This window comes from Prionailurus bengalensis, chromosome C2 (genome assembly GCF_016509475.1).
Source record: "Prionailurus bengalensis isolate Pbe53 chromosome C2, Fcat_Pben_1.1_paternal_pri, whole genome shotgun sequence".
Taxonomy (NCBI): Eukaryota; Metazoa; Chordata; class Mammalia; order Carnivora; family Felidae; genus Prionailurus; species Prionailurus bengalensis.
Genome location: NC_057350.1, coordinates 127,607,756 through 127,631,134, shown reverse-complemented (window position 1 = coordinate 127,631,134; position 23,379 = coordinate 127,607,756). Strand labels below are relative to the sequence as shown.

Sequence of the window (23,379 nt, the reverse complement as noted above, 5' to 3'; positions counted from 1 at the left end):
TCTATTGCAGGAGATGGCTCATTTTATTCTTATATCCCAGAGGGCTGAACCACACAGAAAAAAAAAAATAGGGGAAACAGAAGAGGAAATCAAAAGTATACTATCTTATTTAATCCTCACAAAACCCATATAAGATATGTAAAGAAAATAACCTCTGTATTATGAAGAAAAAGAAGCTAACAATCAGAAAAAAATGAGAATTCTAGTGACAAAAGATAAGAGTTAAAAATCTGAATGTATTTCTTTTGATTCTGAAGTCCATGTTTGGTTCACCCCAAGTGTCACTTATATCAAAGTGTCCATATTCCAGGTCTGTTGTATGGATTAAGTAAAACAGCAGTTCTTTAAAGTATTATCATGGGTTAGTTTGAAAAACAAACCATTTGTAGGAAAAAGCATTTCTAGTTTTAAGAAGCTCATATTCATATAAGCTTTTAGAATTAGAATATAAATACTTTATTAAATATACATATCCATTTTGCTGTTCATATTAATTATGTAACATGTAGTAAGATACATACTTCAGAAATTTTCATATAACAATGATTTCTATTTCTTGAAACTAGGTAAATGACTTTTTATTTCCTGGTTTTAATATTTAAGAAAATATAACAAAAGGGGATGGCTCTGGTCTAATTAAATCCTTATGTGTCAAAGCCTTTTCCAAATTCACACATAAATACTGTAAAATTCTAGGGGCACATTTTTTTTTTTAAATGAAGTACATCAGTATTTTGTGTCTTAAATCAGCATAAAGAAAACTTTTTTGAGTATTACACAACACATGGATTTTTAAAAACTGTGCAGCATGGTAGCAGTCTTAATCTAGAACGATGTTATAAACTCTAAAAACTATAGAGATGTTATAAACTCTATAAACTATAGAGACATTCTTACTTGTTACAGGAAACAAATTGTTCTCTTTGCAAAAAGACACACAGTGTGCTTACATATATTTAATTTTAAGAAGTGACCTATATAGGATGGTATGATTATTCATGAAAACCCAAACACCATGTAAATCAACTTGTCAAAATACTATACCTTCCTCTCCTTGAACAGGTTCTTCTAATAGCAACTCTGTCATACATTCCCAGTCTTTCAATAGTTCTTGAGAGCTCTCCCACAAACTGTCCACCAAGTAGGCTGCATGTTCATGTAACTAAAAATAACAAATCAACTGTGACTGAAGAACATTTAATGAAGAAACCACTAATAATATTTCAATTTGATAAACCATTTTCTTCATAATTGAAATGGCTTGGTCACAATATTTCCAAGAGCCACTTAGAAAACAATAAACATATTTGTATGTCATTGTAAATAATGGGGATGCAGTATGAAGACTTGATAATTTTTTGTTTTTTCCAGTAGTAAGGTTAAGGATCTATCTCCTAGTCCAACAGCATCATTTATAGATGAGGAAACTGAAAGTATAACTAGTTAACAGAATTCCTGAAATTATAAATTAGATCAAGGTCACTTTTCATTATTCTTGATTTGTTTCTAGAACTAGCTTTTTTTAAAAAAGGACATATATTCCTTTCTCCCAGAATTCCATTTGAAAATTTGGTGTCAGAATTACTTACTTTACATCTCTCATCTTGGTCAAGGTCAAAATGTTATGTTAAGCTACTGTATTTCTTTTCTTTCGTATTGTAATTTCCATTTAACTCAATGCATTCCCATCTCACCCCAAACCAATTTTTTGCTGCTCGTTACTCTTGACAATCTTCTTTGGAATCTATGTTTCCACAGTAACAAACACTCTCATGTTCCTCATCAAACACTTCACAGTATACTCTCTACCACTTGTTAGTTATTACACCATGAAGAATATTACTCAAAAAGCTCCTCAGAGAAGGTAAGTAGAGATGTTGGTGTTGTTCTGATTTCTGCTACTACAACTAACTTCTCCACCCTTATTGTAAAAAAGTTCTTCCACCCTTGAGGCTCATGACATCCAGCGAAGCCCAAACTAGTTTCTTGTTAAAACTAATTTAATACATTGAGACCAATATTAAAAAAAAAAAAAAATAGAAAAGAGTATATAGCACATTTAAGTTTAAGTACTATTTCATACAATTCTTACTTCGGTTTTATGTGCTTATACTAGTGAGAGACAATAGTTTTCACATCACGAATACTGGTCCCAAAATGTATGAAAGTGTCCTTTCTAGATGTACTGGTTGTTTGCTGATATACTGGCATAACAGAGAAGTGAGCTGGTTTTCATCCTCACTCCTAATTCTATCATTAATTCCTCTATGTGCATTTTGATGGTATATTTAAAGTTCTGCTTCATTTGCACTCCTTAATTCTATACTTCATTTCCATCGTATTTCAAATCTTCCATTCCTCAAATGCTTCAGGAAAGCCACACATACATATGCACATGCATATGCACACACAGTTTTCCAATGATTTTCTCCAGAGTAGATAATACTTATTACCATCTCTGCTTAGAAAGAACACAGGCAAAGGTTTACAGGAAGATACATTCAAACTTTCCAAATTTACATATCTTAGAAAACTATTCCTACGCCATCAGTAACATCATTCCAACAATGACAGGTACAAGTGGTGTACAACCTGGTTTCAAAAATGAAAATTAGCAGCAGAAAACAGAAAAATCAATCATTTTCAAGTTGTAGCTATTAAAACCTATGCTGGAATGGAGTTATTATTTAAGGGTACAGAGTTTCAGTTCAGGAAGATTTTTAAAAAGTTCTAGAGATGGATTGCATTGATAGTTGCACACTCATGTAACTGTACTTAATGCCAATGAACTATACACTTCAAAATAGTTAAAATAATAGATTTTATTGTCTACTTCATCACAATTAACTCCTCCCCCATGTTCAATAAACTTGCTTTTATGCCTATGTGCACGTTACATATGTCTGTAAAACAGGTGTAAAAAAGATTCACAATTATATTTTTGGTGGATTAGACCTTCAATACATTTAAAACCTCCTTTCTCTTAATATATTTGGTTCTCAATTCTGGCTTAGCTTACATGATACTGTCTCCCCAGCCTTCTTTAAGCATTTGTCAATTATATCTAGCCTTTATTCAGCTTGTTTACTTCCTGTGTTGATTAATGTTTTAAAAACAATACTTTTCATTTTATTTCACCCTAAATGACAATCTGCCTTTTATAAAGCATGTTAATCCAATTATACATTTACTGAGATAACTGATATTGGAAATTCTCCTGGCAACTGATTCCCTGTGCTCTACTGATGACATTTTCTTGTCTTATCTGTGCTTTTTTCAGTTTATTTTCTAACATCTATTTTCCATCACTAAGGTCGCTAACACATTTATTTACTTCTCTTCATTTAAGTTTATATTACACTCCCACATTTTAAGAATAATTTTAGGTATTTGCCTTAAGTTTCACTATCATATATTTAGGTTTAGTTTTAGTTTTTTTCAGATTTATTTGCTCACCAATGTTACTGACATTTCTTATTTTCCTTTTAGTGTATTTGTTTTTTATTTTTCTAGAAAACATCCTCAAGTAATACTCTGTATATAGGGTACATGGGTAGTAAACATTTTAACTGCCTGTCCTTAGATTAGTTCCTCTTCTCTATTCTCTCCATAGAACTCCTAACTAGATGATAAAACTTAATCTGTACTACCTGTCTTTTAATTTCCTTCTCACAATTCTTTTGTTCCATCTTCTGGAAAAATCCCATGGTTTAATCTATAGTCAATCTTTGACTAGGTTCATGTGGGCCATTTAATGAGCTGCTTCACCTCTAAATTTTGGAAATCATGTTTTTAAGTTCTATGAACTCCCCTCCTCTTTCATAACAACCTCTTACATTCAGGGGAATTAATCAAAAATTTTCATCAATATGTTGGGTTTTATGCTTGCTCAAGTTTCAGTGATTCTTGGTTGCTAGTTCATGTAATGTTAATACTCCAGATTCAAGAATACTGGTAGCTAGAATCCCTTTCTTAAGTCTGATTGCAAGGTCCTGGGTTCCTTGGTTGTACAGGGGAAGTGAAAAGAGAGAATCTAGAATCTATAATCGGGCAGCCTTTTCCCTCTAACCTGTAGGTACGCAATGTCTTTTGAATGCCAAAGTTCCCTGTTCCTCCTGGTGGCTATAAATTATCTGGGGCATACATCAGCTCCTTTGTTCTCAGACCAAGGTCCACATCCCAAATATACTTGTAAAGTGAAGAATAAGCTCAACTAAAGGCAGCCACTTAATTACTACCTATAGCTTAATCCTTTTACTAGCCTGTTCTGCTGCTCTGACCTTTGCTTTATTTCAGATATCTACCAGGAAATCTCTAAAAATTTCCCTCTATTTTTGTGCCTTGTATGGGACTCCGGGTTATTTAACTCTAATAGAATTCACAATAACGTACTTTATAGCTTCCACAAATTCCTCACAGTTCTTTCATCTTGAGATATGCAGCATGAAGTTTTCAGGTGAATGAGTTGTTGGCACAATTCAAGGCTTTAAATAGTATAATTCTATTACCATTGGCATTTTAAAAAATGATTTCTCTATGCCTTGAACCACAGCATATTAAAACTTAGCTCAGGTATGTATGTTGTCATTGTTCCAGAGATTTTTTTGTATGTGATAGCCAATACTCTCAATGTAGTTGCTAACTTCTTTGACAATTTCCTTATCTTTTTGATTAGTTAAGATGGTGGCTTAGTAGAACCCTTCTGTTAACACCAGTAACCACTTCTTGCAAACTGAATGTGTATACTAGAAGGACATGACAATGTGTTGGCCCATTTTCTGATTATGAGTTTCAAATTCACCAATATTAGCAACAATAATTAGCATAACATGATCAGTCAGGAATTAGTTTGACATAATGTTTATGATACAGTCTCTCTATCTTGGGGCATCTGTGAAGACCACATAACTTGCTAGTTTCAAATCTCCTCAAGAATACCACGTAAGTCCATGTCTGATAAAAAAAAATTCTAACATGGCCAGTAAAAGCTTGTAATCATCTTTCAGACACTTTATACCAAGGATCTATTGGTAGTGAAAGATAAAGCTATCGAAAGGAAGGCCTTGAAGCGTTCTCAGTGGCTATAAAAAATCCTGGGAATAAAAAGCATGTGGAGCACTAACAATGAAACAAAAATAAATTTTCTAAAAATAGTTTCTGGTATCATAATTTTATAAAAACAGCATGAAAATCAAGTATCTGGAAGCATACTTCAGGAAGCATTCTTCAGGAATTAGATTTAAAAAACAGTAACTCTATAAAGAGTCATTGTGTATCAAAATAATTAAAATTACATTTAAACTTATTTATAAACTATATGTAACATATAAATTAAGATTATATATAAAATTATGTCTATATCAAGGTGGATTTTACTCTTCTTTATCTGAGTGTAATTTATTTCATAGGTTCTCCTTTAAACCTATATGTAAGGCAAATTAATCTCATTTCCCTGGTGAGTAATTACAATTTTCTGGGTACATTCTGATTCATCCCTAATTGGCTTCAAAATTACTCATAATATTTTAACTGAAATTTTCTCTGCCTGCTGACTTTTCTGCCAAGTAGTTAAATACAATAAGGAGTTCACTGTATAATGGAACCTTATTTTGATTCTTTTTATGAAAAATCATTCACAGTGCAAATAATTATCCCAAGTTACTTAGCTTAAAATTCTAAATACTCTTATATGGGGTTTTATTCTCTGCTGAAATAGAGCCAGTTATTGTTGTATCTTGAATACATAAAAAAAAAGTTATCATTCATATACTATCATTCATGATCACTCTGTAGAGATTTCTTGGATATGTCAATAAATCTGTTAATTTTCTGTCTTAAATGACTGATATAATTAACTTCATCATTTCATATGCTTAGAAGGAGGGTGACCATACTCCTGTATATTATCTAGCAATGTCTTAGGCTATGCTAGTTGCTGTGGAATAATTATTAATAACATTTTTGTCACTCTGAAAAGCCTCAGTTTCTATAGTAAGTTCTATGGTCACATTAGGAACCTGGACTTACCACATTCAAGTACTGATTGTCATACATCTAAAATACACAAGGTATTTTATCATTGAAATCACTGAATGCTATAAAGGTTGTACTGGCTTTAAAATGTTACTTTCTGATACAAAAAGAAAATAAAATTAACTACTAGTTTAGACCTATCTCTTAATCTCCATTATTTCACCTGTAATTCATGGAAGCTACTCCATGGACTATAAACTTCTTTTAATTCAGTATTTTAGAATTCTATTACTAAAATGTCAGTCTTGTCATCCAGTTAAAAAAAAAAAAAAAAGGAAAGCAATAGGATAATCCTTCCAGTTAATCCTAGTTAATTGACTAGTTAACTCACCTATAAGTTAGACTCATTCTTTTTTAAAATTTTTTAAATGTTTATTTATTTTTAAGTGGGGGTCGAAGGGCAGAGAGAGAGAGGGACAAAGGATCTGAAGCAGGCTCTGCACTGACAGCAGAGCGCCCAATGCGGGGCTTGAACTCATGAACTGAACTGTGAGATCATGACCTGAAACAAAGTTGGACGCTAACTGACTGAGCCACCCAGGTGCCCCTAAGTTGGATTCATTCTATGTTATGACTTCTAGGGTCTCTTGCAACTCCACTTTATATAAGTCTATTGCTAAAATATTACTAATTAATGTGTTGTAGTAAAACAAAGAATAATTCAGAGTAGGACACCATCAGAATCCCACCCTAAGAGTATGGCTTTAACAAGCATCCGGCTCCAGGTGTACACTAGTTTTATAGGGCAAGAAGGAAGATTTTAACAAACAATGTTTCTTATGAAACAGAGGAGGGCATAAAGAGCATACTATGATTATGAACCAACTAAAAAATAAATATGATTTGCAGTCGTTCTGCAACTGAAAAGAATGCCATACAAGAGTGGGAAATTTATTTTAATCTTCTTATAACATTTCAGTAAACAGCGGCAAACATAGGAATACAGTAATGCCACCTGAAAACAGAACAGTAATATACATTATAAATTACTGCTGTAATTAAAAAAATGAAACTATAAAACTATAAAACTAAGTATTTATACCTTTTAAAATATCAAAAAGTCCTTGAGCTTTCAGAGATTTGAAAATTTTTCCTTCAATTAATAATCAAGATCAGTTAGTCCAAATTATCATATATTCCTTAAACTTTTCAACAAATAGTTTAAATAGTATTTGCATAGGGGTGCCTGTGTGGCTCAGTTGGTTAAGCGTTCAACTCCTGATTTTGGCTCAGGTCATGATCTCATGGTTCCTGAGACTGAGCCCTGAGTCGGTCTCTGCATTGACAATGCAGAGCTTGCTTGAGATTCTCTCTCTCCCCCAACCTATAAATAAATAAACATTAAAAAAAAAAATCATTTGCATATCTCATCCCTATCAATTTTTGAAACTATTGTTGTTATTAAAGTCAAATTTTCATACAGAACCTGATTTTCTGTAATACTTTTAATCATGCTCCTTTAAAACCTATATGGCTAAAGGTATAACTTGAAATGGCCTATCACAAGGGTGATATTTACTGAATATTTAGTGTTTTATCTTAAACCTTACAAGTATTTTGTATTTTACACCATTCTATATCTACACTTGCTTTTTTTTTTATTTTTTTATTTTTATTTTTTTTAATTTTTTTTTTTTATTAACATTTTTATTTATTTTTGGGACAGAGAGAGACAGAGCATGAACGGGGGAGGGGCAGAGAGAGAGGGAGACACAGAATCGGAAACAGGCTCCAGGCTCCGAGCCATCAGCCCAGAGCCTGACGCGGGGCTCGAACTCACGGACCGTGAGATCGTGACCTGGCTGAAGTCGGACGCTTAACCGACTGCGCCACCCAGGCGCCCCCACACTTGCTTTGTTAAGAAAATGTTTTAAACCCTTACAACATAAAGTGTAGTCAGTCTCTGGACCAGAGGCATAAACAACATAAATATGCATCTAAAAATATTTAGAATATGCTACACCACATCCCAAAGCTACTGAATAGAACTGGTATGCTATTTAACAAGATCCCCATGTAATTTCTATATGTATTTAAAACACTATTCCAAAAACATCCTCTACTCGAATGTAACTCTCCAGACGTTTTGTTTCTTTATTCATTTTCTGTTCATTCCAATTTGCTTAAAAAATATCAGTAACTCTTCTGCCCTGTTTTGCCCTAACTCCACTCATTCCATTGACACAGTTTCTAATTCTCTCTGATCTCAATTTTCATATAAGCTGCCTGTTTGTCTATTTCTCATTCCTACAGTTTCCTCAGTACTTTCAAATTTGAATAAGAATCTTTGAAGTATCTTACCTTCCTGGACATTCAACACAAACCAAAAATATTTTTCCAAGTAAAATTCAGGATCCAAGATTTCTAGATTTTCTCCATTTTAATTCTGTTCCCACTCATTTCTAAGACAAGTAGTTTATTCATTCAGGGACTCTCTTTAGGTTTAGTTTACCATTCACTCAGTGTCATACTAGCAGTAGGAAATATAGTTCTAATACCAAAGAGCATTTTAGTGGGCAAACCAAAGTTCACTTGTGGAAGCAGATTCTGATTGACACTACATTATGAATGTTAATTACAAAATTATTTAAGGATAACTGACATCAAAATGTCACATGGAAATACTGCTAATGGAGATTATAATCTTTCAATTAAAACATTTAAATTCATATTTTTATTTGTCTTTAAAAAATGTAATTTTCAAACAAGTTAGAACTAATTTACAACCTGACAATTTTCACAGGCTCTTTATATAATTTAAAAGCTACAGGCAGAAATTCAAGAAAAACAAAGAGGAACAACAAACAGGTATGCAGTACTATATTATAAAAGTTTAAAAACTGTTAGCCTCTATTCAGTGTTGACCCACACCTACATATGTACTCCTACAAAAGGCAGAATAGAGATTCTATAATCAGGAAATCCATGCAAGCAATTCTGTAAGAAACAGGCTTATTTTCATAGGATTGAAAAATAGCAATTAATTGCAATGAATTAAATGACAATTTTATTTAAAATTTAATCTAACACAAAAATAAAACAAAGAGCTATGTTAAAATTTACCTCACTTTCAAGAAAGAAAAGAACCAGCATTCTAATGAGGTTCCCATTTGGACTATTCCTTCCCCTCCTCTTTGCTAATGCTTCTTCTGCTTGCGGATCATGTCTGCTAAACAGCCTAGGAATAAGTAACAAAACAAGAGTGTTACAAACCTGCATAGATATGCATTTTAGTCTTTTCCTTCACTGTGCAAATTATTTCAGTGTTAAAAAAACAAACTATCAGAGATCAGGTTACTGATTTATTTCAAACCATGTAACTGATATTTTTATAGGCTAAAAAATGGTTAGATCTAAAGAATTTTGTACAATTCAATCATATATACACTGTAAAAGGAAGCTTTTTAACTTACCAGTATTCAAGTATTTATGAAAAATATAAACTGTTTTATCCTATATGATACTAGAATATGTAATTTTAAATAGTCCTATTTTCTTAAATATTAATTTCAGAGTCAAGTTATTAAAGAATTTAACCAAATGTTCTATCAACAATTATAAAAATTCACACTTGTAACAATTGTTTCTAGCATTCTTTTCAGCTCATTACCTAAAAACAGTACTAACTACAGAATAAAATGACATAAACTGGAAATTTTAAAAAATATCACTTAGTGACAAAACTTCTAAAATATGATGAAGATATGACTTGAAATTTTTCATTGGCTAATAAGATTTATTCTAAAAAAAACCTTAAGGACTGCTATAGGTGCCTTATTCCCAGGCATTGCTCTAGCTAAATGGGATTAACAGTGAACAAAGACAAACTTCCTATTCTCACTGAGCTCTCACTCTAATGGATAGAAATAAATAGTAGGTAAATATATGCTATCTCAGGTGTTATAAGGAAAAACAAAACAGTAGAAATAGTGATATAGTATATGATGGTTTAATTATGGAAATTACAGTGGGCCTTTCAGATGAGAGGCTAAATAACTGAATAAAGAGAATAATTTCATATAACATAAAAATAAACCAATCTCAAGCAGAAAATGAGTACAGAATAACATAAAAATAAACCAACCTCAAGCAGAAAATGAGTACAGAGAAATTGAGTTTTGGGGGAGAAGGGAAGGGGAAGCTATATGGCAGGGGGAAAAGATTAGAGCATTACTTTGAAGCTACATCAGCATAGCTATCAGACTGGTTTAAGAGCAAGTTCTGTTTGCTTGGGTGGCTTTCAGAGGAAAGAATAAATGGGAAAAAAATGAGGGTCCTTTATAACTAAAATGTACAAAATTAGATAATTATATCAGGTACTGAGGAATTAACCTAATTTTTCTAAAACTAAATTATAGACTTTTGATGACATTAAAGTACTCATTTCAGATATGTTTTACTAATTTATGGATGTATGGTTAACCTTGTGTATAAGCTTATAAACTAAGCTGCTAAACAGACTAAATGTGTATGTGCATGCATGCATATTTTCTTCTAAACTTAATCATAGAACTCCTGGGGCTATTCTACAGCTTACTTGTTAAGATTTTAAAGATCACAATATTAAATGATGGGAGAATGCTCAAAGACATCATTAAGAATCAAAAGTTCTCAAACTGTATCTCCAGGGCAAGGGCATAGAACAAGCTTATTGAGTGAACCTTCCATTTGAATAGGAATTGGCTTCATTTTCACAAAGAAATAAGAAATAACAAAGGCTTATTACACTTGTGGCTTTTAATGTAGAACATTCCAACTTTAAACTTTAAAAATTTTTTTTTTTCAACGTTTATTTATTTTTGGGACAGAGAGAGACAGAGCATGAACGGGGGAGGGGCAGAGAGAGAGGGAGACACAGAATCGGAAACAGGCTCCAGGCTCTGAGCCATCAGCCCAGAGCCCGACGCGGGGCTCGAACTCACGGACCGCGAGATCGTGACCTGGCTGAAGTCGGGCGCTTAACCGACTGCGCCACCCAGGCGCCCCCAACTTTAAACTTTTTAGCAAGTATTTCAAACTTAGCAAAATACAATGTAGATAAAATAAGATATATCAAAGGGTCTTTCTGACACAAGTGCTGCCAGTTTATGGCCTCTATTCTGTAGAGAACCAACCAACCTCTATAATCTATTTTTTCACAGAAACTATAATAGCAATAAATTCTAAAAACACAAAGCTTTTTGAAAAGTAGAGAACAGATGCTAATGAGAATATAACAGTTCTGGAAAAGGAAGAAAAGTTAAGACTATAGTACACCCTTGATATTTGTGACAGACAACACCTCAAGATAAATATGGAAAGAGAACGGTTCTATTAGCCATAGATGTCACAGTCAGTGGCAAATTCAATATATTACTTTAAAAAAAGTCATGCTTGAAAAATCTGGACATTCTTCCTTACTTTCATTACCAGCATGTACTAGTAGCCAACTTCTGTCTTAAAGAAAGATTTTTCACATAGAAATAACTTTTCCCACTTTGAGAGGTACCAGTGAGTACACAACAGTTTGTTGCTGCAGCACTGAGATGCAGATGCTGAATGGAGGGCTAGGCCTGCTCATTATGAAAGTTAATCACCCATGCACAACAGATGCCTGGTGCATGATTTATATCTGTGCTTAGCATAGTCACAAATTACTACATGTAGTAGACTTTTGGGGTTCACCTGCCAATGATCAAAGTCACTAAGTTAAATCTATAAACGAAAAAACAAAAACAAAGTAAAACACAGCCCCCTCCCAAATATGTTTATACTTTAAGAATGATTTACTAATAAATTAAAGAACATACAGTAGGCTACCATCAAAATGTACTGCATAAGAACAATTATACTCATAAAATCTCATTAGCTCAAGCCTTTTCAGTAATAAGATAAAAGTTTTGCTTTTTAATTAAACCACAACTGTATAGCTTTCAGAATCACTATAAATTACTGGTCAAAATAATCTTCACCCCCATAGAAAGAGTGAAAAAAAAAAACATGAAAAGTTAGAAGGCATTTTGAAGGTGATTATAGATTACAAATGTTGAGAAGGTGATGAGAACTAAGAATTTTAAGAGAGGGGAAAAAAAACCCTCGTGAAATGAAATATAAATTATAAACTTCATGTGGAGCTTTTATAAACTTCATGCACTTCCCCAATCTCCACTCACACCTCTAGCTGAGAACCATACTTTTAGATTTCAGGGAAAAGGAGTATGTCACAAGGGACATCATTCTTATGCGGATCTGATTCGTGATATGCACATAAGGTTGTAAGAAAATTATAGTCCCCAGAATTTGAAGTGGCCACTTGTAGCACTGTTTTTAGTCACTATTACTTTCTTCCACTAACTCTAAAACAACAACAAAACAAAATGCAAAATTAGAAACTGTTTTCAAAGATCATTAACTCACTTTTTGTGAAGGAATTCTCCAGCTGCCACAGCAACAGGGCGATGTGCTGAGTACACCAAGTGGTAAACATTTTCACAGTCTTCATTGGAAAGAGCTTCTTCACTTCCACTGAAAAATTCAGAAAGCAACATCTGAGCCAAAATAAATGTTTACTTTCAGTTGTATCTCTATTTAAATTTTGTAAAGTTCATAAAAGCTAAAGGCATACTGACTTTATTTTTGTCTCTTTTAATCTTACTTTGAAAGTATATTTCTCTTTCATTATAAAATATACCTAATCATCATTATGTAAAATTCAGAAAATACAGATAAAATAAGAAAATAAAATGTCCACGTTTCTTTCCACACATAGACACTCATGGTACATACACCTTGGGATATAGCAGCCCAAATTAGCTAAATTTCTTTAAATGTGCCTAACATTTTTGTTGACAGGCACTAGGAATATATCTGTCCATTTCACAGTTAAATTATTATTATAGTAGGTAACTCTTCTTTCCAGAACTGTCTTTCTTTCTTTTCTTACTTCCTTGCTCCCTCTCTCTTTCTTTTTAAATAATAAGCTCTACGTTCAATATGGGGCCTGAACTAACGAACTCAAGATCAAGAGTTACATGATCCAACTGACTGAACCAGCCAGGTGTCCCAGAAAAACGTCCATTTTAAATTATATTTTATCACTATATTTACAATACCACTTTGTCTTCTTTCTATATAAAGTGGATTCAGTAGTCAAAACCATTCCTTCACTTACACAAATTCCTCATCTTTCTATTCATGTATTCTTAAAGTAGGAGCCATTTCAGCAATGTGTTTTTAATTTTTTTTTCCAAAAAAGGAACATCCATTTCCTGACTATTAACATGTTTAAAAAGGTCTGATACAATTAAAGATGAACAATGAATAAAGTACAGAATTCTCAGGCTGTACAGGTACTTGACAAGATGTAGGGGTATAAGTTCATTCCTCAGAATTCAATCCTAGATATGCCTCAGAAGAGGAAGTTGAAGGAACTGTCAAATAACCAGAAAATCAGAGTAACCTTTGCAGCAAAAGAAGGTAGTTGCATCACAGTATAAGAGGCTGTAGTTCTGAATGAAAAAGGGCTGGGTATCAAGGATGGCAAACAGGTTAGAGCATTTTTTTTTTAAAGTATATTTTTCCCCCTCTCATCAATGCCTGTTCTAATTCCACTGTGAAGCAAAAACAGGAGCCAAATATAGCATGAGAGGGTTACAATAGGGTTGTGTTGGAACCAAGAGGCACTGAAAAATTAACAGTATGTTTAGGCAGACTGGCTAGCCCATGACCTAAATGTCCCTGTATTTCCCTTCCATACTCTGAGAGTCATGAGATTACCACTGAAGGAGACAGTTTTAACACTGTCAAGGAGAAGTTACAAATTATAACCAGAGGTTTTCTGTCTTGAAGCAGAAATGTTTTGCCCATGTCCAACTCATACCCCTAAATTATGAGGAGAGGTACAAGGCTAAGGCCTAAGTTTTATTCCTTCCCCCAATTACATGATGACATCAGCTAAATTAGCTGATATCTTTACGAGAAAGTTAAACTCACAGGAAACAAAATTTAATGAGATAACTCAGGAACCCAAATTTATAAGGGAAAAGAAAATAATCTATACCCAAAGAAGGAAAATTAACAGATAGAAAAAGAATTTAAAGGAGATATAACAGGATTACATGTGACTTGACATGTTATTTTGATAGAGATCCCATAAGCCAAGAGAAATAAGGCCAGATCATTTCATACAAACGCTGTCAAAGACTAGAAAGCTGGTTTTGTGATCCTCAGCTCATTACTCACAAAAATAATATACAAATAGAAATCAGGGGATTGAGCAATACAATGGATAGAGAGTATTTCTTTCAAGAGAAAATGTCAGAGTATTGTGTAACTCTGAAACCTCCCCCAGAGAAATTAGAGCCAAAGTTTCAGAGAATCACTATAAAAATTTTATAAACATCCTTTACAATTGTGAGGAGGTTTAAGGAAATGGTACCAGGTGTAGAACTTAAAAAAGTGTAAATGTGAAAAGCTGACTGGAGCAACACATGGTAGTAAATTAAGATGAGAAGGGGTACAAGGGGACCATTCATAAATGGCTATGTTACCTGTAGGCTGGATACGGAATACTTAAAGGGAGCCAGTCTGAATAGTTTTAAAAGACTTTGCCCAACAAGACTACCTATAGGGCAAGCAACTCCAACAGAGGAAATATGAAAGTCAGGGGCTGAGACTCAAAAGTAAATAGCCAGAGGAGGTACCATCTACTCGGGAAATTGAAGTCACAAATACCTAGAGTGGGGAGAGATCTCTGAGGTATCCCTAAAAGGACCAATGTGTACCTAATGAATCAGGATATCTGATAGAGCTGGAGGGCCATAACTGTACCTTTTAAAGAAGGTTGTACCCAAATCTCCTCCAATGAAAATGGAGAAAAGAACCTTAAAACTAGACGTTTGAAACCAGCCAAACCATTTTCTGAAGTGTGAAGAAAGTAGGATTTTTTAGCCAACAAGGTCTCAGATGATTTGAAACATTCTTCAAGAAATAAACCAGCAGGAGAAATAATCTTGGAGAAGTCTACGAAATAATTACTCTTCCACAGAAACAAAGGATGAAGAAATATCAAAGAGAAGTTTACTCTTGTCTAAATGAGCAAGTATTGAAATTAGATAAAGGACACACAAGGATGGATGGACACACACACACACACACACACCCCCTTAACAATACATATCTTAAACTCCAGATAATTCCAACAAAACAGATAGGTGAATGTCAAGTATTTTTTTATTTGAGGGAAAGATACTGGTAAGTTTGTGAAATTTACAAGGAAACAATAACTAGGGTGTCAAATATTTTTAAAAAAAAATTTTTTTTTCAACCTTTATTTATTTGTGGGACAGAGAGAGACAGAGCATGAACGGGGGAGGGGCAGAGAGAGAGGGAGACACAGAATCGGAAACAGGCTCCAGGCTCTGAGCCTGACGCGGGGCTCGAACTCACAGACCGCGAGATCGTGACCTGGCTGACGTCGGACGCCTAACCGACTGCGCCACCCAGGCGCCCCTGGGTGTCAAATATTTTAAAATAGACTTGAAAAGGAAAAAACTTCAAAGATATAGGTAATTTAAATAAATTCAAAGTAATGAATATAAATACATAACTGTACACGCAGTTAGTTGTTTTTAAAACATATTTAGAAAATACAGAAAAATGACCAAACCACTCAGAACACATTCTCAGATAATACAATAAAATTAAAAAGGACAACTTAAGACAATCTGATTTGGAAGGAACAGAAACCTACCACTGAATAATCCATAATTAAATCAGTAATCATAAAAATAATCAAAATATTTTTCACTAAATGTATATACAAACACTTTATGTCCAATTTTTTTGAAAAGTAGTAAAAGAGTACTTAAAAGCGTATTTATTACTTTAAGTATAATTATTAGAAAACATGAAACAAATGACTTAAAGAAGCTAGTTCATTAAAAAGAAGGTAAGATAGGGGTGCCTGGGAACTCAGGCAGTTAAGCATCTGACTCTTGATTTTGGCTAAGGTCATGATCCAATGGTCATGATATTGAGCTCTGCGTTAGGCTCTGTACTGAGCATGGAACCTGCTTAAGATTCTCTCTCCTTCTGCCCCTCCCCTGCTCAAGTTCTCTGTCTCTCAAAAACAAAAATAGTAAGACAGACATGACTGATCAACAAAAAGAGGATACAAATAAAATAGATGAAAAAGAGAAACAGCACAGTTTTATAGAGTAATAAAAATATCAACTGTAAAATTTAAAAACTGTGATGAAACTGATATATAAAAAATGTTTCTAAAAGCCAAAATTAGTACAATAAGAAATAAAAGTTAATTTAGACAGATAACCAATGAAGAAGTAAAAATGGGAATCAAAGACTTTTTTTCCTCAAATTCAAAAGTAACATGGCTTTGATAAGAGTATACTCTCAAAATTTCAAGGAAGTATTAATTTGTCACAGAACATTTGTTTCAGAAAGGGAAGGCAAGAAATTACTGAAGATAATTTTACAAAGAGGATAAAACCTAGATTTCAAAATTGGATAAAGGACAAAAAAATTCTGTCAAATTTAGACATAAACACAGATGTGAAAATCCCAAGATATTAAATATGACACTGTATTCAAGCAAAGCACAATAAAACCAAATATATTCTGTTCAAATATGATTTATTCTAGAAATGCCAGGGTGATTTACCACCAAATTATTAATTTCATTCAGTCTCACCAATACATGAAAGGAACCTCCCAGAAAACTTATAATACAAAGGGATTTCTATCATATATCAAAAACCTATCTTAGAAATCACAGCAACAAGAACTTTAGATGCCATCCTAGAACAAGAACAAAAAGATTCACTCTCAGTGATACATTACAGTGCTCAAAGTCCTGCCTAATGCAATTAGCACGAGAATGAAGCCAAAGTTTTAAGGGGAGGAAATGAGACAAAACTGAAATTGTTTGCAGGTGATATATAATCATCTACATAGTAACTCTAAAGAATCGACAATTCATCAGAACACATGAGAGTTCTAACAGGTTGCACATATAAGACTAGCATAAAAATTAAACATTTCTGTGTCTCAGCAATAATCAGGTAGAAAATATCATTAACACTAAATACTAATCATATAACAACAAAACCATAAAATATTTCAGAATTGACCTAAGAAATACTTTCATGAAAAAATTAAACCTTATATAGAATATCTAATGAGATTTGAATAGAGAAATGCATCATTTTAATGCATAAATGACACAAAATTGTAAAAAACTGAATTCTCTCCTAAATCTATCATAAAATTCAATGTGTTAGCCAGCCCTTTTCCTCAACCACAGACCTCAATAGTTAAAACCAAACATGTTCTAACCAAACCCATTGTGATGATTTCCTATCACAGCTTCTTGAGGCACCACTGCTAAAGGTGTTTTGCAATGACTGGAACATCCTTACTGCCAGACCAGAAAAGCCCTGATAGTAACAGAATGCCTGGGAAGACCACACCCCACACATCCCTTCCCTGTCCATGATGGTGGGCTGAACACATACTGATCCTCATCCATGATGATGCGCTATTTGCCTGCTCTCTTGTACATACTCCCCCAGAGCCTCTCCCTATAAAACTCTAGGAGAAGTTTTGCTGATGGAGAAGTCAGTTGGTAAGACCTGAGCTTGCCACGTCCCTCGGCTGCCAGCACCCCGAATAAACTTCTCCCTTTCTCTTTTCCAAGCCCTCATCTCTTGAGTACTGGCTTCTCTTACAATGAGTTTCTCTGAGTTCGTTTGGCAACAGTGTTGGCAAATCTAGACAGGAGCTATGCTTTCGATTTGTCCAGTTGCTTCATTATTCCTCGGGAAGGAGTATGGCTGCAGCAGAACACTAAGGTTTACTCATTTGGCTTCCCGAGTTAGCAGTTAGGAATGAAAGATTGTTCGGTAACAAATGCAGTTCTAATATTAAAAAAAAAAAAAATTTTTAACATTTATTCATTTTTGAGACAGAGTGTGAGTGGGGCAGGGGCAGAGAGAGGGAGACACAAAACCTGAAGCAGGTTCCAGGCTCTGAGCTATCAGCACAGAGCCTAACGTGGGGCTCGAACCCATGGACCGCAAGATTGTCATGAACTGAGCCGAAGTCAGATACTTAATCAACTGAGCCACCCAGGCACCCCAAATACAACTCTAATATTTAAAATGCCGAAGTTTTTGAGGAATTAGACAAATGTACTTAAAAAAATCATACAGAAGAAAAATAATCCACAGGTAGCTAGTGGTTTTAAAAAGAAAGGCAAAGAAAAAGGAATCGACCAAAAAGGGGAGGTCTTGCTTATAACATATATCATAAAGCTACAATGATAAAGAATATGGTACTAGAGCATAAAGGGGTAAAAAAGATCAAAACAGTAGACATGGTACAGATGGTACATGGTGTATGATAGAAACAATGTAACAAACTGGGAGAAGGATTTGTAATGATTTTGCTAAGACATGCATTCTCTCACATGCATTCTTCCCAGTTTTTAGTCAAAGCTCTATAGATAAAAACTACTGCTATTAAAAAAATCTCTATCATACGAATGACACAATTTAAATGGCTTATTTCCCTTCCCCTACTTCTATACCATTCCAAAGAAGCCTATTTGAAAAACCTATCCCTTTGGATACCTTCTCTTTCTTGCTCTCTTTTTAAAAATAGAAAGGTATTTACTTTGCTGATATTTCCTCTGGACTGCAAAAGAAAACTTTTACATTGAAGAAACAAACAAAGTCAAAATAAATAACAAAAAGAGAAAAACAGAAAACATTTCCTTAAAATGTAAAAGTAGAATCTAATGTGATAACAATATATATTAGGGTTATGTATGTGAAGTACGTCAATAAAGCTGGGAAAAAGACATTAAAATATCAAGATTAAATTATTAACAAATATACTTACTGAAGTATCAGAGTAACCAATCGAATAGCTTCCACAGCAACATCATATTCCTTATCAAGTGTCATTGATACAATGCGATCCTGAAAAAAAAGTTAAAAATCAAATGAAACATGAGCAGAAAATAAATTGGGACTGACCCAAGAGAATATCTTTGGGAAGTATATGCAAGATTAATGGTAGATTAAATAGAAAGCTTTACTCTTAAAACCATATTATCACAGTCTTACACATATAAAGGAGGTGGTTAGTATAAATGTTCATAATCTAAAATCTTTCTCATCAACTGGCATTCCCTAACACCGAGAGTAGTAACACTTCATGTACAAAATTAATATAATTATAAAAAGCTGTATATAAAGAAAATATTATTTTAAAGCAGGAGAGCCTTCTACTGAAGGCAATACATAAGAACTCATGTTGGTAATATCTTTTGTAAAGCAGAGATTCATTAATCTATTTAATACAGGCTTATTTAAAAAATATGTAGAAAAGAATATGAGCTAAACACTTGTTATGGTAAGGTTATTTGCTAAACTAGCTAGAACTAGCATGTTAAAAGTAAAAAACAAAATAAGCTAAGCATTTTTGATGCTTACCTTGAATCGGTTAGTGAATAACTCCAATTTGGGGAATAATTCTCTATTGGTATATAGACTTTGTAGAGCTTTCAAACATTTCAGTCTGACTTCTCCTTGCTTCAGAAATACAAATAAAAACACAACAGAAGAAGTCAATTCCACACCACAAAAGTTGAAAAGATTTAAGTCTATGTGAAGACTAAAGTAATTTTCAGCTTAACTATTCAATTTACATAATAATGTAACTCAACATAGGGTAGAACTGAACAATTGTATAGTCTGTGTTGCACTTCTATTTAATTAAAAATGCACTGAAAATCCCTTAGTTGCTTGAGAGTAAGCTACACCTTTTTCAAACATTTATCAACTCTGATTCAACATAGAGTATTTCTCACACGGTACTGTGGCATTTTGGGAAAATGTTTAACCTATGATTTTAATTAGAGCAGGGTATGCTAATTTGCCCTTTATGTAACTATTAAATAATCCCGTAGAAAAAACTAATTTCATATTATAGGGTCATCATTTTTTCATTTAACAAATATTTTCTGGGTGCATTTTACATTCCACAAAGAGGAGTTAGGAAAGAAAACAGGTAAAGAGAAGAATGCTTAAAACAAAACAAACTGATAAAGTCAAATGTCCTGAGGGTGCTATTTACTAGAGGAGTATCTTCAATAAAGCCATTAACTTGGAATAGAAAATGTTTGTGATCAAAGTATTTTGACGATCACCTAGAAATTTAGCCAACTCTCTCAAAGGATTCAAAAAAGAAAGCAATGTGCTATAACAGAAGTCCACATTCTAGAATCAAACAAAACTAGATTTAATTTCGAATTCTATAGCTTATTAGCAACATGAGAGATGGCAAGTATATTAATCACTCTGATCCTCAGTTTTCTTATTTATTAAATGGTGAAACCAACTTCATAAGGTTGTAGCAAGGATTAAATACAGGTGTATGCTGGTCAAAGTTTGAACAACCAGTTCTGGGGGATGGGGCCCTGAACTGTTGCATTTGCAGATTTCTGTGATGTAAATACTCCATCTACAGCCAGTTTCAAGCTACCAACAACAGATGTTATGGAACTCGTATTTGCAAGGGGATGTGCATAATGTCTTGTAACCTGATTCAAGTTATCTCTAGCATATCACTGAATGAGATGATGTTTGTTGGTAAAGTCTCGACCACATAGGAGGAACTTGAGACACCTGTAGTAGATGCTGTTGATGCCCCACCCAGATCCCCATATCCTAATATACAAGGCTAATCTTCCTACTTGTTCCTGTGTTGACTGCTAATGGTTCATAGCTGCACCTCTCTCTGGAGAAATGACCATGCTTGAAAGGAATCACCTGGCACAAAGATTCCTGGGAGGTTATGCTCCACGGTGTCCTCCTGTCTAAACCCTTTCCCTCCTCCATGATAAGGCCTACAGCCAGTGGGGAATGATACAGGATAAAACAGCCCAATCTCCTTGCTCCAGAGCAGGACGACCTCTAAGATGACCCTTTAATATGAAATTAGTAACTCAATATATGCTACGGAGTGCTATAGGAATGGGGCAACTTGAACCAGCAAGAACCAGGAGAATATGTTGGTGGTTGCTGAGGGTGTGGGAACAGAAAACAGAATGTGGGAGAGTTTTTGGATAAAGGGCAGTCTCCTTTGAAAGAGGATGTAAGGCCCTGTAAGGGCCTTTGGAAATGGCCTAACACATTGCTGGATAGCTCTAGGAAAAAGCAATGGTGAATATTAAATGAAACAGAGATGCCAGAATCACTGTGGCACAATGAGAAAGGAAGAAATTTAAAGACAAAGAAAAGCATGCCGGATAGGATCTATTATATAAGCTCAGAAGACCTACCAGTTGAATATGTTCCTCATAAGGGCCCAGAGAATACTCTGTTTACCAAGGCAATAAGGAAAATACTGGTGATGGGTGCACAGACATTACTGAGAAGATCCAGAGTGATAGTGTTCTGTAGACTAGGGCTGACAGGAGACACTCAAAATTTAGCTTCTGGTAGCGATGGAGATAAGAGCACAGAATAGCAGAGACAAGGTAGAATTACGTAACCATTAGACGCAAGGGAGGCATAAATATGTTAATGAGCAGCAAAGTCAAAGGGCAGTCCAGAGATTCACGGAGATGGCTCAAAGGAGATGGTCTTCCTGGAGGCAAGATAGGGAGAAACCCAAAAAAAGTATTATGTGATATATTTACTCCCAAGAAATCAACAATGGATGAGCCAAAGACTAAGGAGAGCTGTCCCAGCATAAAATCACAACCCCAGATCTAAGATAGCATATAGGTAGTTTCCTCACTTCTTTCCAATTATAGATTTGAAAATAGGCCATCAGGGCATCAGCAGGTTAAGCATTTGACTTAGGCTGAGGTCATGATCTTGTGGCTCATGGATTCAAGCCTTGCATCAGGTTCTGTGCTGTCAGCTTGGAGCCTGGAACCTGCTTCAGATTCTATGTCTCCCTCTCTGCCCCATCCCAGCTCGCGCTCTGTCTCTCTCAAAAATAAACATTAAAAAAATAAAAGAAAAAAAAAAGAAAAGAAAGCCATCAAAGATGAAATGACTATCCAAGTTCCGCAGCCAAATATAGGTAGAGCAAAGACAGTAACTGAATCGTACTTCACTTTATCCAGTCATGCCTCTCAACTGACTGCCTCTCTTCCTAAGTCTTGGTTCTTTACCTATAACATGCCCTGCCCACAATGCAGGAACTTAATTAAATAAGATGGTACCCATGACAGCACTTTAGAAACTATAAAATAACTCAGATGAAAACTCCAGTTGCCTTTTTGGTAATGGATCTATTTTGGGTTTCTACTATACTCTGAAGCTTATTTCTATTATACTATCTAAAAGCATTGTTGTCTTCCATTACACAAAATTCTATTCAAATGTGAATACTGTTTAACACAGTGCCTAATACATAGTTGCTTCTCAATAAATAATTGTGAATGAATAAATATACAAATATATGAAAACAGAAAAGAAACACAGATGAAAGGATTTGCTGAACGAAGAGGCTGGGCATATTTGTCAGACGCTCTAACTAATCAACATTTTTGCAAAATTCCTTTTGAAAGAAAATGTTAAGAGCTGTAAAAATTATTGTGTAGCATGATATCATAATGAGTTGTGTTTTTAAGGGACAATAATTCATGCTTCTAGAAGAAATGCTAATTTTTACTAAAATGCATTTGTGTTATATGAATACTCCCAATAGGAATACAGTGAAAGAGTTAAAATGAACCAAATGCAGGTGGCCTGTCAAGAAGAGGATGTGTTTGCAGCAGAAATACAAACAATAATAAGACATTATGAGCAATTATATGCCAATAAAATGGGCAATCTGGAAGGAATGGGTAAATTGCTAGAAACATATACACTACCAAAACTGAAACAGGAAGAAAGAGAAAATTTGAACAGACCCATAACCAGTAAAAAAATCAAATAAATAATAAAAAAATCTTCCAAAAAACAAGAGTCCAGGGCCAGATGGCTTTCCAGGGGAATTCTACCAAACATATAAGGAGGAGTTGACACCTGTTGTCTTGAAACTGTTCCAAAAAATAGAAATGAAAGGAAAACTTCCAAACTCTATGAAGCCAGCATTACCTTGATCCAAAACCACACAAAGACCCCACTAAAAAGGAGAACTATAGACCAATTTCCCTGATGAACATGGATGCAAAAATCCTCAACAAGATATTAGCCAACTGGATCCAACAATACATTAAAAAAATTATTCACCATCACCAAGTAGGATTTATACCTGGGATGCAGGGCTGGTTCAATATCCACAAAACAATAAATGTGATTCATCACATCAATAGAAGAAAGG

The 23,379-nt window shown here is 34.2% G+C and overlaps 1 protein-coding gene across 2 annotated transcripts in view; it reads right to left on the bottom strand.

Moving 5' to 3' along the window:
* Positions 1-23,379, bottom strand: part of STAG1 (stromal antigen 1) — a 410,827-nt gene that overhangs the window by 91,189 nt on the left and 296,259 nt on the right. For both annotated transcript variants that reach the window (XM_043595334.1, XM_043595335.1), the window contains 5 exons: positions 19,530-19,628; positions 18,934-19,013; positions 12,430-12,537; positions 9,097-9,211; positions 1,045-1,162 (listed from right to left, as the gene is read on the bottom strand). In XM_043595334.1, coding sequence (XP_043451269.1) covers positions 1,045-1,162; positions 9,097-9,211; positions 12,430-12,537; positions 18,934-19,013; positions 19,530-19,628 — 520 coding nt within the window. The remainder of the gene's footprint in view (positions 1-1,044; positions 1,163-9,096; positions 9,212-12,429; positions 12,538-18,933; positions 19,014-19,529; positions 19,629-23,379) is intronic.